General features: G+C 42.7%; 1 protein-coding gene across 1 annotated transcript; it reads right to left on the bottom strand.

Moving 5' to 3' along the window:
* Positions 1 to 3,274: 3,274 nt before the first annotated feature.
* On the bottom strand, positions 3,275 to 14,472 carry LOC123983557 (ras-related protein Rab-40B-like). Its single transcript, XM_046069813.1, has 6 exons — positions 14,409 to 14,472; positions 14,077 to 14,137; positions 11,664 to 11,724; positions 8,383 to 8,460; positions 6,950 to 7,172; positions 3,275 to 4,904 (listed from the first exon to the last, which is right to left on the bottom strand). The coding sequence occupies exons 1-6, from the start codon at positions 14,470 to 14,472 to the stop codon at positions 4,606 to 4,608; spliced, it is 786 nt and encodes a 261-aa protein (XP_045925769.1). The 3' UTR covers positions 3,275 to 4,605.
* Positions 14,473 to 14,815: the final 343 nt, after the last annotated feature.

Here is a 14,815-nt window from a genome sequence, read left to right as displayed (position 1 = left end):
AAACAGCCTTTTCAATGATTTTACTTAAAAATGGGAGATTTGATATGGGCCTATAATTGCTCATTAGTGAACTGTCTAGATTGCTCTTTTTTAAGAGTGGCTGAATGACTGCAGTTTTCAGGGCCTGTGGGAAAAAACCTGAGAGGAGAGACATGTTGACAATTTGTAGTAAATCTGAGGCCATGCATTTAGAAACATTTTTGAAAAAACCTGTTGGCAGAATATCAAGGCAGCATGAGGAGGATTTCAGATGTTCAGATCACCTCTGTTTGTACATTTGTGTGCACGCAGATAGCACTCTCAAAGAAAACACAGGAATGATCAGAGAGAGCAACATCAGTCATCACAACCTTGGAAATGTCCAGACCCTTGGAGATGACCAAGTCCAAAGTGTGCCCCTTATTGTGCGTGGGCCTCGTCACATGTTGAGTCAGTCCATAATTATCAAGAACACAACACAGGTCTTTAGTCCCTCTGTCCTGGGGGTTGTCAACATTAATATGTTAAAATCACCAACAATAACCACACAGTCAAAGTCAATACAGATTACCTGTCAAGACAGGGATGGAGAAGACTACCAGCACACTGGGCCCCGGCTTGTCCTCAGAAGAGTCATGAGTACTATTTTCCCTGTAGCCTGGACCCAGCACATATCAGACAGAGCTTACTGGGCTTTTTCGCCATTGCGGAGCGGGAAGGCGGGTTGTGCGCTGTATTTGTGACACATGTGTCAAACCTGGAGGACTTAGAACCAGTGGTGGAGGTGGACGGTGATGGGGGTTTAGGGTAGGGAAAATGGGAGTGGAGCGAGGGAAGGTGGGGGGAGTAAATTTGGTCCCAGCTCTAACCAGGTCTTCCATTTGATCAGTGAAGTCCAACAGGGGGGAGAGGGGAGAAAGGGTGTCTGGAGATAAGGGTGACCTAGGTGGGGATTGGGGGGTAAAGATGGTGACTCCTCACTGTTGGTTTTCAGTGAGGGAGGTGGAGACTCTTCCTCTTGGCTCAGGTGTCTCCTGTGATCAGAGCTCTCTTCCGGCGGGGGCTGAGGTGGCTCTCCTTCAAGGTTTCTGGCGTGTTGTGTTATGTCTTCTTCTTGTTTAGATTCCTCTTGTCTCTTGTCCTCGGCAGAAGGAAAAGATGAGAGACGCAGAAAGTAAAACAGGGTGGAGCTGAACAGTTTTATTCCTGACTTGTTAAGGCGAAGTCCATCTGCCTTAAAAAGATGTCTGCGGTCCCACAGAAAGTAAAAGTTTTCAATGAAATGCACTGAATGGACAGTACATGCCGTTGAGAGCCACGTGTTCAATGTCATCAGTCTGCTGATTCTCCCAGCTTCCTCTTCGGATTGGCGGTATAGGGCCACTGATAAACACCTCAGCATTCAAAGAGCTGACTGTGTTCAACAGATTATTAAAGTCCTCTTTCAACACTTCAGACTGTTGCTTCACAACATCATTGGCCCCGGTGTAATGTAAAATTAGAAAGTCAGAAATTAGAAGCTGCTTTTCTTTACTTATGTCTAACATCAAGGATATGTTGTTTGAAAATGTCTTAACACATTACAGTCCTTAAATCAAATTTTATCATGTGAGACTGTTACCTTTGCAGAGCTGTGGCAACTAAATTAGCTAATATTAGCCACCATAAGCCACCAAATTACTGGTCATACCAGACCAAAAAAGGTTGTATCAGCAAAACCTACTTGTTACTTCTCATAAAAGTTACTTAGTCTTTATTTAAAATTACATTAAAGTATGTTTCATTGTCATATTTTGAGATAAAAAGAAGAGATTTGGTTTGATATCTTTACTGGACCACAACAGGAAAGTACAAACTCATGGTGGGTAACGTTTATTGTAGAGGTGCATCTCATTAAACAATGATTAACAGTGCAAAACACACCTTTCAGTTTAGTGACCTTCTCTGTCAGTCTTTGGTGTCACTCAGGAAAAATATAGCATTACACTGAAAACAGATACAAACCCCACAGGTTATCTTATCAAACAGTCATATTTACAACACGTACAAATATTGTACACAGCGGTAAGTGTGTCTGGAAACAGGCCATTAAGAGGAAGGCGAACATTTTATCTCAGACACGCAGATTTAAGTGCAGACTAATTATCATCATTCAGTACATTGTGCAAAAATACAGAGTCCAAAGTGCTTGTATGTACAGATATGTGTGTCTGTGTTATCGTTTGTTTTGTAGAAAACATCCTGAGGAAGAAGCTGCATGACTGCGAACACAATAACTCGCTGTTAAAGTCTGTCTGTCTGTGAGAATCGATGCCCTTCTGCAAGTATTTAGTCATGAAGGTTTATTCCCTCAGATTTCTTCTTCAGTTCGTGATTCCTTAAGTTTCCTAAAATGTTTCGAAGCAAACTGAAGAGAGCCGTCAAAAACATGTAGCTTATAATCAAAGAGCAGTTTAACATTAGATTTTCTGATTAAAGTCAAAACATGTTGAGAAAAAGAGTAATAATGAACAGAAACAAAAGCTGTAATTTTATTAGAAAAGCAGCTGTAATACTTTGGAATATGAGATCGTAAGTCCAAAATGTGAGATAAACATTTAATACTTTTTTTGGAATTACTTAGGATCTAATAATAATCGCAAACTTTTTTTTTGGGGGGGGGGGGGGGGGGGGGGGTAAGAAGGCTCAGAATTTGGTTGGAACACTTTGAGACAAAAAGTCGTAATGTTTCTACAATAAAGTAAATATAAATATTTAATATTTATACATATTTAAATTTAAAGTCGTAATTTTTGATCAAGACCTATGCGTCTTTTTTGGTCAGTAGGGCCATAGATTAGGGAAAAAATATGTACAGAATAAAGTCAAAATATGTTGAGAATAAAACTAATAATATCATGAAACGTTTTAATATTTCGAAAATAAATTGGAATATTTCATCCCAAAGTCGTAATATTTTGAGAAAAGGCCGTAATTTTAAAAATAAGTACCCAATTGATAATACTTTTTGGAATGACATAGTAAGTCAAAATTGTGAGATAAACATTTTATAATTTCTTTTTGAATACTTTAACTTCTAATCATTTTTGCAATCTTTGAGAAAAGTTTTGATTTTTTTTTTAGAAAATAAGTAAAATATTTCCAGGGAAAAAGGCTCAGATTAAAGTAAGAACATTTTGAAAAAGTTGTTATGTTTCAAAAATAAAGTAATAAAATCCAAATATTTCAATTTAAAGTCTATTATAATTTATTATATATATATATATATAATTTTGATCTAATGTCTCATAATAGAACTTGAGTTGAGTAGTATGTGTATGTTTTAGTATTTTCTGACTGTCAATATATAATAATTTTCTGACAAGTAAAAACTTTGCGTTCATGACAATTTTGTTTGCATTTTTGTATTGCCTTCATTGCCTTTATAATTGCTTTTATATCTTGAGAAACAAAATATTACACCTTTCTTCTCATTTATTTTTGTTGCAACCGCCAGTTTTTCACTTTATTCTCAACATCTGATGAATTGATGATGAATTGGTTTCAAAAGATGGCAGATTGTCCTTGCTCTTTCGTGTCGACACCAACACACGTTAACTGTTGCCACAGTCTTCTACAGTTGAACAATACACATGAAAAAGGAAAACACATCAAACAGCAATTTTTTAACAGTGTTTCAGGTGAATGTTTTGTCCATACAAAGTTCATCAGCGGTCTTCTTTAGCAAAGTCCGCTGTTCAAGTCCGCTTTGACTTTCAGCTGTTCATAATCCTCAGTTAGCGTTCATGGTTTCGATGTGTTCTCTCATAGACGGTTTCGCTCATTTGTCTTTGTGGAAAAGCTAAAACTTGATACTGAGGTTTGGAGTATTTTCTGCTGTACTGACAATAAAATCTGTGTTTGCGGTTTTAGCCACAGTCACACCATCAGATTCTTATTGAGGCTGTAGTTGTTGAATGCATCTAAAGAATTGTTTTGTTTTTATGATGCAGTGGTTGAAACCTGAACCTCCCTCATACAACATATTTAAAACTTCTGGGAACAATTGGAGATCGAGTTAATAAAATAACATTATCAACTCTTTTAGAGCTCAGTCACACCAGCGTTTAAATCATAGAAACTCACAGAAAATAAATTAGCGGAATGCAACATGCATACATAATCCTCCTGCAACTCTTTGTTTAATTTGTTTTTTGTTTTTGATATTGATATATTACTTTTTCTGTGTTTATGGCTGGAGAAAATGTGAAGAAAGCTGGAAACTGTTTAAAGAAAATTAGACATCAAAATGTAAACTGTATTGTTCTTCATAAGATGCTGAAATTAATTAATGACGTAGTTTTCAGATGCCCAGTAGAGCAGGAAGTCATATGGCCAGAAAGTTTAGTGTTTGAGCTTTTTCAGAAGGACTGACGAAGAGCTGTTGTTGTCAAGCTGAGGCTGGTTAACAGAAGTCAAACTGCTGACGTCACAGTCATGTTGCACTTCCTCCTTTTGTGCTGCTCATGGGGCGTCACCATCTTCTCAGACTTAACAAAACAAATGACTTGTAGTGTCAAAATTTCCTTACACCGTGAAAACAGGTGACGGTGCGTTCACTGACACCTCCCTGTGTGCCTCCAGCTGTTAGGCTATTTTACAGCTGTTTCTGCAGCTCTGTGCAGACGGGCTGAGGGGCGGCGGCCGGATTAGTTTGGGCTTCTTCAGCAGCGTCCCTCCGGTCCTCTTGGTGGCGCTGTGGAGCGGAGCAGGATTGGCGGTGACAGAGTAGGAGCGTCCGTGCATCATGCGGGCGTTGAGGCCGTTGGCCATGGAGAAGGACTTGAGGTGGGACTTCAGAGCCAGCGGGAGCGGGAGTTTGTCAACCAGGTGAACCGGAGTGCAGGAGACGATGGAGCGACAGCAGAGATCCTGGAGACTCAACACTAAGAGAGAGAGAAGAAATTATATTCTGTAAGTATCCCAATTATAATCTGGTGTAAAATATTTGACAGTAGCCATGTTTCCATCTAATTGTCATGCGAATTTTAAGCGTACTTTTGAAATGTTGCAAAAAAGAAAAAAATAGAAATGACTAAATCTGTGCGTTCACATCAGCTGGTTTGGAGCGGATAAACCAGGCTGCGGCGAGCGTCGTTACGTTAGTTGTTGACGTTACACATGGCTGTAATAAACAAGACGTCTGGGTTCCAAACCAGAAACAAAACCAGTTGCATGAACCTGAGGGCCACTGATCTTGGGAAAACAGAGGGAGGTCCTCAGGAATGTGTTTCAAGCGGGCAAGTTGCTGCCAGCCAAGACTCCGCACGCTATGGGAATATCCGGTGTTATGCCGAGTTCTGCATGTCTCCTGAGATCTGCATCCACCTGTTTTCTCAGCACAACTGAGCGTTACCGTTCCGCAAGGAGCATGAAATTCTCTGCAGGCGTGCAGAACTCTGCACAACCGGGCGAGACGCCGACAGCAGAAACAGCCGATCAGACGTTAGTTACGAGTTTTCTGCGTCAGAACTTACTCCCGTTTAGCGCATTTACTCTTTTTCTACAAAAAACACCTCAAGCGAGAGAAATTGTTTTTTTACGAAATTAAGTTTTTTATTTTTTTATTTTGCCGTTTCCATCAACCTTTTCTCATGCGATACTGCTTTAGTTTCCCAACATCTCTCTCATGGGCCGCTTCTCTTTGGAAAGATGTTTTTTAAAGTCTAACTTCACATAAAACATTAAACATTCCCTCTGCTCTGATGATACGTCACTGGCAGCAGTATTAGCTCTTCTAACAACACCGCTGACTGTGTTAAACGTCTCTTTGTAGGACATGAATCTCTGCAGCGTCCAAGCATTTATTTTAGTCGTTACATGTTTGTGAATGAAACTGGTCCACAAACGAAACCCAACAACAGGGAACCTGATTTTTAAGTTTACATTTACTGTGGCATAATTAAATTAAACATTTGTTGAAAGGACAATTATTTAGCTTTGTGTCTTTAATAACGGAATGAGCTGTTTTTCATACAACATTAAAGTCACAGCAAAGTGAAGTGGTGTGTTGTTTCAGTGTCCAGCAGGGGACAGCACAGACCTGCCAACACATCCTGGAAGTCTCAGCTGGTTTCCCGGCAATCGCTCAGAGACAAGACATAGTCTGGCGCATTTTATCCCATAAAACCACAATGTGTGGTGTTTACACGAGGGTTTTGTACAGACTGAAGAAACAAGGGTGGAGCCAGGCGAGGTGTTTCCCCCTGTTTCCAGTCTTCATGCTAAGCTAAGCTAAGCTGCTGGATGTAGACACTGCTGGTCTGCTGGTGGATCTTTTTTGGGGAAAGACACTTTTCAAATCTGAAATCCTGAAATCACAAACTGCAGTTTTTACATTTCTGTTTAAAAAAATGAGATACTTTGCAGGTTCAAGTTATTAATGCAAAATATATTCAACTAATAAATGATGTATTATTACACATTTAGCAGAATATAAAGCAATCAACTCAACCTTTACCAGCTGCAACATTCAATTCTGAGTACTTTTGGTACTTGAAGTATATTTTGATGCTAATACTTTTGTACTTTTACTTAATTAAGATTATGAAATGAAGAACTTTTAGTTGTAACAGAGTAACAAATCTAACCAAGTAGTTTTGGTGCCTACTGTGTGTGACAAGTAGGGAGTGACAATAGTTTCCATCCAATTGTCATGCAGATTTTAACCGAGTGGACTGTCAGGACACCAAGAGACGATAAAGATGACGGTGTTTCCAGGTGTTTCCAGGTGTTGAAGTTCTCCTGCATGTTTTTAAAGTAGTAGTGTCTGAAGCTGTGTGAGGTCTGAAACATTCCTCCTCATGTGATGTCACCTGAGGCTGGGGCACTGATGGCGGGGGCGTGTTCAAGCTACAACATGGTGTTACGTTCCTCTTTTATTAACGACGCACCTCCCACACGCACGACACGCCGAGGCGTGCCGACTGACCTTTGTTGGGCCTCCACAGTCGCTCCATGCCGTGTCTCATCAGGACGATGCGAGCGAGCTCCGTGAACGACTCGGTGATGTTGAAGTTACACAGCGGGCTGACCTCGAAGAAGGTGACGCCCAGCTTCTCCGCGTACACCTGCGCCTGCTCCGTGGTCACCTGACGCTTGTAGGCCAGGTGGAGACGGTTCCCGACGAGGATCTTGGGCACCCCCGGGGCATGCTGGTTAATAGGGAAAAAGAGGATTGTAACTACAGCAAAAGTTATCAATATATTTTTGGGGCTTGTCCTTTGAGTGCCGACCAAGTGAGGACCTTTTGGGCATTAATAGTAGTTTGGAAAAACAAACCCTTCATCTACATCTGTATTTAAAAACCACACACATCTTTAGAGTGTGGCGTTGGCCTGACTTCCTGTCTGTGGCTCTCAGCGCCACGCCCATTGGTTTCTCCTGAAGACATAAACAAATACATATGTTGATAACAGGCTCAGTAATTTCCAGAAACAGCTGCTCGCTGTGGTTTTTAAACAGGAGGAAATAGAGCATCTGTTGGGGACTATTTTCAGAGGCGGATGAATCCACGTGTGGTGCTCTAGTGAGTATGCGGGACTGAACATGAGGGGAAAGTCTCACCAGACTTTTACTTGTTGTATCTGCCAAAATGTCTCATTGGCCTGTTTCAGAGCAGCTTTGTTTGCAGTGAGCGTGAGTTGTTGGTGTTGCGAACGTAGCTGACTCACTCAGAGAGAAGCTGTTAAATAACATCTGAGTGGTAAACAATGTGCTGACTGGAGTGAAATATCACTTCAGATGAGGCGATAAAACACGGAAACTCAAAGTTTTAGAAACACTGACAGGACGTGGATTATTTAGTGAAGCCAGTGCTGAAGCACCTTACAGGCCTTCCTGTTTCTGAGGGCGTAACTTTGGATTCAAAGCTAACCACCTACAGCTGGAATCTGCGGGTCTGAAGAGTGAAGCCGACGCTGAGGCGCCTTAAACCTGCGTCCCCTCCAGCAGCCAGCAGGGGGCGACTTAAACCTGCGTCCCCTCCAGCGGCCAGCAGGGGGCGACTTAAACCTGCGTCCCCTCCAGCGGCCAGCAGGGGGCGACTCCAGCAGCTGCAGAAAGAAGTGTGATTGTATAGAAGTCTATGAGAAAATGTTTCTACTTCTCAGCTGATTTATTCCCTCAGTAAACACTTTCCTGATGAGTTTATGGACTCAGTCGCTAGTTTCAAGTCTTAACATGAATTACAGATGCACCTTGCTAACTAAGCTAGCTAGCTCCACCCTCCCATGTCCGGTTTAAAAGATGGCCAAACAAACAAAATGCGAAACTCAAGGCTTCAAAACAATAGTCCTCAAACCAACGGGGGACGTTATGGTGCCTCCGTCCACAGTCTGTGGAAGAGACTGATTCATCACTGACCTCGTCGATCTCTTTGATCCACCTGTCGATTCCATCGAAGGACCAGCGGTTAGTGATGTCGTAGACCAGAATAACTCCCTGAGGAGAAACAAGGAGGAAGATTTCACAAATCACAATCACTCTGCACAGCAGTTAACTACTCTGGAATTTATGACTCAATATCTTAAATATATTACATTTTACATAAACACACTCCAAAGCAAAATCCTGTAAACTGGAGGTAAAAACTATCTTACTAGCCAGGATTCATCCGAAGAACAGTAAAAATAAAGCCTGACTTTAACTTGTCTCCATCCTCTGCTGCTGTGAGAACGCCAGCTCAAAGTTTTTTGTCATTGATGGGCCAGATAGTGGAATACTGGTGAAGCATCTTGGCTACACCTCAGCCAACTTGAATGGGAGTAAAATGATAAAAGTGTGGCTCTTGTAGACTTTACAAATATTATTGGACCGAATGGATCAAATTTTGATAGTGAAACAACTCACGTCGCGGGGATTTTGACACTCTTTGGCCAGTAAAGTAAAACTGGCTTCAAAGCACAGAGCACTTTCTGGCGGTTTGGAGGAAACGCGATGCTACTAAGTCGACCAATCACACATCTTTGTCGCCGTGGCGTGTACTTCCATTTTGGGCAAGGTACACGTCAGGCTACGGTGTAAGGTAGGAGACGGTCCCAGACAGTCGTCACTGCTCTCCTGCTGCCATAGCTAACATCGCAACAACAGCATGTGTTGGTGAACTAGAAAGTAAACTGAGTGTCCGTGGGCAAGACATTTATCACTACTGATACAAACATCATGACTGGACCTGCTGGCGTAGCGTTGTGCAGCGGGGTCTGTCACATTGGTGATTTCACTATCACAGAGCCAGGGCTGAGTACAAACACCGGATTTTTTTTCACCGCTCGTGGACCGCAAGGAGATATTCACTGAATTTGATAATCATTAGTTGCAGCCCTGATGAATGTGGTAGCATGTGATTTAACAACACTAGGTGGATGTGGACGCCGCGATCAACTCACACCCACACAGTAAAGATTCATTGTCAGTTTTCAGCCTCGTTGTGGTGACGGTTTCTCTGTGGCCATGGCGATGGCTCCTCTGCGCCCACAAAAAGCCTGATGAGTGATGACAACAACTTCATTCACTGAAAAGGGTTTTCTTTTTCTCTCTGCTGGGAACGTTACGAGGCGGTCTGTTTTCATGTGTGGGATGGATTTCTTCACACATCCTCTCACAGCTCCGTCTGTCTGAGGTCAGAACAGCAACGCAGAGGAAAACTCAAGAGCAGCTTCAGCTGAAGGACTCGAAATAAACAGACAGCGAGTCCCAGATAAAAGCACCACATGAGGAAAACAGCTTCATTTAAACTCCACAAACATGTTTAAATATCTGGACTGAGATGTTTGATTAAAGCCTGTGATGAACAAATCTACTTCCTCATGGGTTTAAACTACTGACTGTAAAATAAAGATGGACGACATGACAGCTTCCCAAAAATGAAGCCAAAACATCTGGCTGGCTGCAGTACAGGTTATAAACTGCCCTCTCCAGTCGGCTAGAAGCAGCACATATTGGCACCCGCTCAATGTCTCTATCCACAGCCTGGAGGAGGAACTGTGCACGAGTGTATTAAATAAAGTACAATGCTTAGTTAATAGTATACTGTTAGTATAACAACAATATACTACATTCATTATAATTTCATATAATAGTATACTATTTTACCACTTGTTGAATATTAACTCCAGTTACGAGGAGACGACCTCGGTGGTAATTCGGCTCCCGGTAGAAACCTCCCGAAAGGTCAACACCGAAGGGAAAAAACACCTAAACAGAAAACAGCCTGAGCAGCTAAACCGGGATAACGTTAGCAGCTCAGCTCACATCTAAGTCCACCTGAGCGTCGGAGGAAAAGTGATTTTTACTTTATTACCTGTTATAATCAGCCGGGGGCAAGGACTCCTTCAACTCCTGACTGATGAAAACCTAAAACAATAACCCCTGACCCAGTATTTAGCTTAACTCCATCATCTGTTAGCTGTAAACACGCCGCAGGACTAGCTGCACACCGGCAGTTCTTTCCGAGCTATAAGTATAATGCCGACGTACAATCTCAGGCCGACATCGGGGAGACCTGTGTGTATCTGTGATTTACTGGTTTGCAAATGTTACTGAGTCAACGGTGTAAAGAAGCAGTAGCAGCAAAGCAGATTCAAAACACCCGAAATGCTCGACTTAAAGCGTGTAGCCTCTCCTCGACCTTTCATAAAGTACTAACCCTCAACCCCCCGAGCAGGGACCTTTTGAGGGGTTAGGGTTAGGTTTAGGTTCAAAGGTTCCTAGCGGTGGAGACGCAGCTGAAGATACAACAGCAGGGCTGAACTTCAGCCACAGGGCAAGAAGCTCACTCAAAGTTATTTGGGCTAAATTTTAGCTATAGAACAAACTCAACATTAGTGGGGTTAAGCTTCCAATATCAGCAACCCAACATCAGCTAAACTCAACATTAGATGGGCTAAGATTCCAGCAATGCAGTCTCAGCCTACAGCTAATGTTATGGTGACTAAAACACCATACCATTAGCTGGTAGGAGGTAGAGCGGGTTGCCCGTTAATCAGAAGGTCAGCGGTTCAATCCTCCAGGCTGCATGTCGAAGTGTCCTTGGGCAAGATACTGAACCCTGAATTGCCCCTGGTGGCTGTTCCGCCACTGTGTGAATGTCAGTTTCTGTTTCAGCACTTAGGCTCAGTGTATGAATGTGAGTGAATGGTGAATGCAGAGGTAGCGTAAAAGTGCTTTGAGTTGGTATCTTAAATAATAGAAAGGCGCTTTACGGAGCATTAGCTAGTAGGACACATAGCTACCAGCAATCCAACATTAACTCAATATCAGCAGGGCTAAGCTAGTGGCAATCCAAATTTAGCTATAGGGGAACAATATATCGTTAACTCACCTAAGATAGCATTTAGCAGGGCAACCTGCAAACTCGTTGGTATCTTAAATAATATCTGCTGCTTGACAAACAAGCAGAATATTTCACTGAAATTCCCATTTTCAAGTATATTAATTAATAAAGCTGAAAAAGCTTGACTTTGTTAAATTGTTATTAGAGATGCCACCAGCTCCACTACAGCTAGCTCAGCAGCATCTTCTTAGTGTTACAGTCTTTCTAACTTCTAAAGACTTGTGTCTCACAGGTAAAACCTGAGACTGGACAGGTGTGCCAGCAGCTTTACAAACTACATTTCCAGTGAATGTGGGCTATGAAAGAAACATACCTGGGCTCCTCTGGAATAGGATCTGAAAATCGTGCAGAATCGTCCCTGACCAGAGGTGTCCCTGAAACAACACAGAATAAAAGGTCAGGGGTCGAGATATCAGGGTCAAAGGTCAAGCAAAGTCACACAGAGGCTAAAATTTGAACCTTTAGTCTTTTGACTTTTTACTAGCTTCAAAGGAAACTTACTGGAGTATCTTCACCTTCCACACAAACACACAAAAAGCTCATATATGATAAAATTGTAAACAGGTATTGACTCGAGTCACGTGACTTGAACTTGAACCCAACGCATGAAAAACCAATCACTGATCATCCCTTCAATCGTCAATAGGCGGTCCAATCGCCAAATGGCACAATCCTACTCTGGACTTCATGGTCTTGAATTGAGACCTGATTGCAGAACCAAAGCCTTGATCAGACTTCATGTTGACACAGAAGCCGAGCCTCAGTGTTCCTCTTGTTATGAAAGAAGCAGGTTGTGTTGCATCACTCTGTATGAAATGTGCTGTATAAATAAAGTTGTTGTTGTTATTTTGGAATGTCAGTTTTCACTAAGGGCCGTCTCTCTGTCCTCCTGAACTGAATATAAGATGCCGGAGTGTCAACATGCCACAGTGATAGCAAACCCCTCTCCAGCTGTCACACTGTCCTCTCGGGGAACATGGGAGCTGTTTTTGTGAGCGTCGACGGTGAAAAACAAGAGTGTGTTTCCCGACAGCAGAGCTTGAATACCAGAGCAGTGTTTTGGTTGGCTCAAGAGGACGCTCGCTGGCTGCTGGCCTGCTGCTCCCGACCCGGGCCAGAGCAAAGGCAGCTGCCAGATTACAAGTCAGGTGGTCCAAGCAAACCAGAAGGATTCATCATGACGTGATCCTGAGAGACTGCATCTGCTGTTATCAGGAGATGCAGAAGAGAAAGCCACCCCCAAACACGGCGTTATGTGTGTTCATGAAACTGCGTGTAGCCACAGGAGAGGCAAAGGGCGTTAATAACACACACACACACATAAAAGAGCTAAAGCATCTCATCCGCTTACACATCAAACATAGTTTCAGATTAATAATTTAATATTGACTCTGCTAAAAGCAAAACCGCTCTAAAAATACCTCGGAGAGAGCTGCGAGTTTAGAGCCACGGATGTAAGTGCTCTGTAATCCCACCCACATCTTTCTTCCCTGACTGAGTGTGCGGAGGTTTGGAAACATTAGACGTCTGTGTAACCCAAACGTTCCTGTAGTCTTTATTCCTCCTGAATCAGAGTTCATTCAGATGGTCGTTCAAACACAGTGAGACGTCTGTGTGTCTTTTATTTTTATTTATTTCTCGATGGCGTTCACACTACGTGACTGATCGGTGCCGGGGGAAACACACACTACACGAGCTCTGTCACCCGACGCTGGTCTCCAAACCACGTTTGGTCAAGAAAACACGTGAAACAGGAAATGAGGCAAACCTACAGACAAAACAGCTGTTGTTTGTTATTATAAAGACAGAGAATCTGGGTGAATGGATGGATCAGCACACTCAGGTAGCTACAGAGAGCTGCAGGGGAGGAAAATGTGTTGCGGTGAAAAGTAGCAGCCTGCTCTCATTGGCTGGATGTGGATGTCGAGTCGGCCGACACCTCTAGATATCTGGCAGACGTCGGCGATGTGTCAGAAATGTGTCGGGGAGCTGTTTTGACACGTCGTTGAGTAGTTCACACATCGCCGAGCGACAAAAAAAGTGGTGTGTGAAAAGATGCAGACTGATGGTACCTTCCAGTGCAGCTGCATTCAAATACTACATTACCCACAATGCAACTGTCCCTCTGACAGTTGCGTGTTGTCCTGCAATTCATTTCTACTGGGACAAGCAATTTCTGAGTCCCAGTCGGAAATTTCAACTCTAACGACTCAGAAAGTTGGTACAACCTCAGCAACCACGGTGCTGACTCAAGTGACATCACCTAAGGACATTTATCAGACTTCACAGACGCTCCCTCTGGGACACTGAAGCCTTTATTCTACTTTTAAAACATAACCAGGAGAACTCAACCAACACCTGATCAACTGCTTTAAAGTCTCTTGAATGTTTGATTCTGCATTTTATGAGCCTATGTGACCTGATTAGTCCAACCTAACAAGCTCACAATTATATTCAAACCTGGCCAGTCCAGACCACGCCAAGAAATAATAAACTCAATGCTTAGGCCTCCCAACACCTCTACACATCACTAATCAACACAAACTCGTTTGTTTAAGCAGGAATGTAAAAACCAAAACTGAAGCCTGCTTCACCTGAAACAGCTCTTTATCAAATCAAACTGCCTCACATGCTTCCTGCTTATTTCTGGTCCAAACTCTCTGCTGATCATCACATGATCTGACTGCTGGGTTTCAATCAGGAGGAGAACAACACGAGGTGAGTACCAGAGCTGCAGCTTGACTCTCCTCCCGTCCAGAAGGATGGTGGTCGTCTTATAGTCGATTCCTGAAACAAAACAAACAAGAAACACATGAGTCTCGAGTTACAAACACTGTGTGCGTCGGTTAAAAAATAAACTGTGGTCAGTTTGGTTCAGTGTGCTGACAGAACTTTAGGTGTGAAGGCGCCCTAGCAGCAGTTTACCTTCTGAATTTCTGTTAAGTTGGTCCGTTTGATTTCACACCACAAACAAACTGTCCCAGAGTTCACCAGGAAGCAAACTCTCCACATCCTCATAAACTAAACCCAGCTGGCAAACAGGCCGTTAAAACCAAACCAATCAGGTTAGAGTTGAAAACACCGGCAAAGACCAGCTGAGTCCAGAATCCTGTTGGACTCATCTGTATAAGCGGTCTGAAAATTAATGCCAGATCATTTTGGTAACATCAGCAGTGGAGGACGCACTCAGATCTTTTACTTCAGTAAATGTAGAAATATCATAAAGACTAAAAGTTCTAACGCAGGGCGAATGTTAAGGCAGCGTGATGGCGATAAAGTCAGTGGAAAGATGTGAGGCAGCAGTTAACAGGGCCGAGTAGAATTACAAGGGTCAGAGTACCTGATTTCTACGCTGGTAACTTGTTGACAGGGTCCCGCTGTTAAAGGGTTCGAGTCCCCTTAGGGTTAGAGTCCCCTTAGGGTTAGAGTCCCCTTAGGGTAAGAGTCCTGAAGTGTTAAAGGGTT

The sequence above is a fragment of the Micropterus dolomieu genome, linkage group LG14 (genome assembly GCF_021292245.1).
Source record: "Micropterus dolomieu isolate WLL.071019.BEF.003 ecotype Adirondacks linkage group LG14, ASM2129224v1, whole genome shotgun sequence".
Classification (NCBI taxonomy): Eukaryota; Metazoa; Chordata; class Actinopteri; order Centrarchiformes; family Centrarchidae; genus Micropterus; species Micropterus dolomieu.
The sequence above is the reverse complement of the archived record's forward strand: the minus strand, read 5'-3'. Positions and strand labels throughout refer to the sequence as shown.

Excerpts from the sequence above, each read along its gene's own strand:
- LOC123983557 (XM_046069813.1), bottom strand. The coding sequence starts at position 14,472 with ATGAGTCCAACAGGATTCTGGACTCAGCTGGTCTTTGCCGGTGTTTTC. Across the intron at positions 7,173-8,382 it reads GGATCAAAGAGATCGACGAG|CATGCCCCGGGGGTGCCCAA; the intron begins GTCAGTGATGAA and ends CCTATTAACCAG. Across the intron at positions 4,905-6,949 it reads ACTGTGGAGGCCCAACAAAG|TGTTGAGTCTCCAGGATCTC; the intron begins GTCAGTCGGCAC and ends TCTCTCTCTTAG.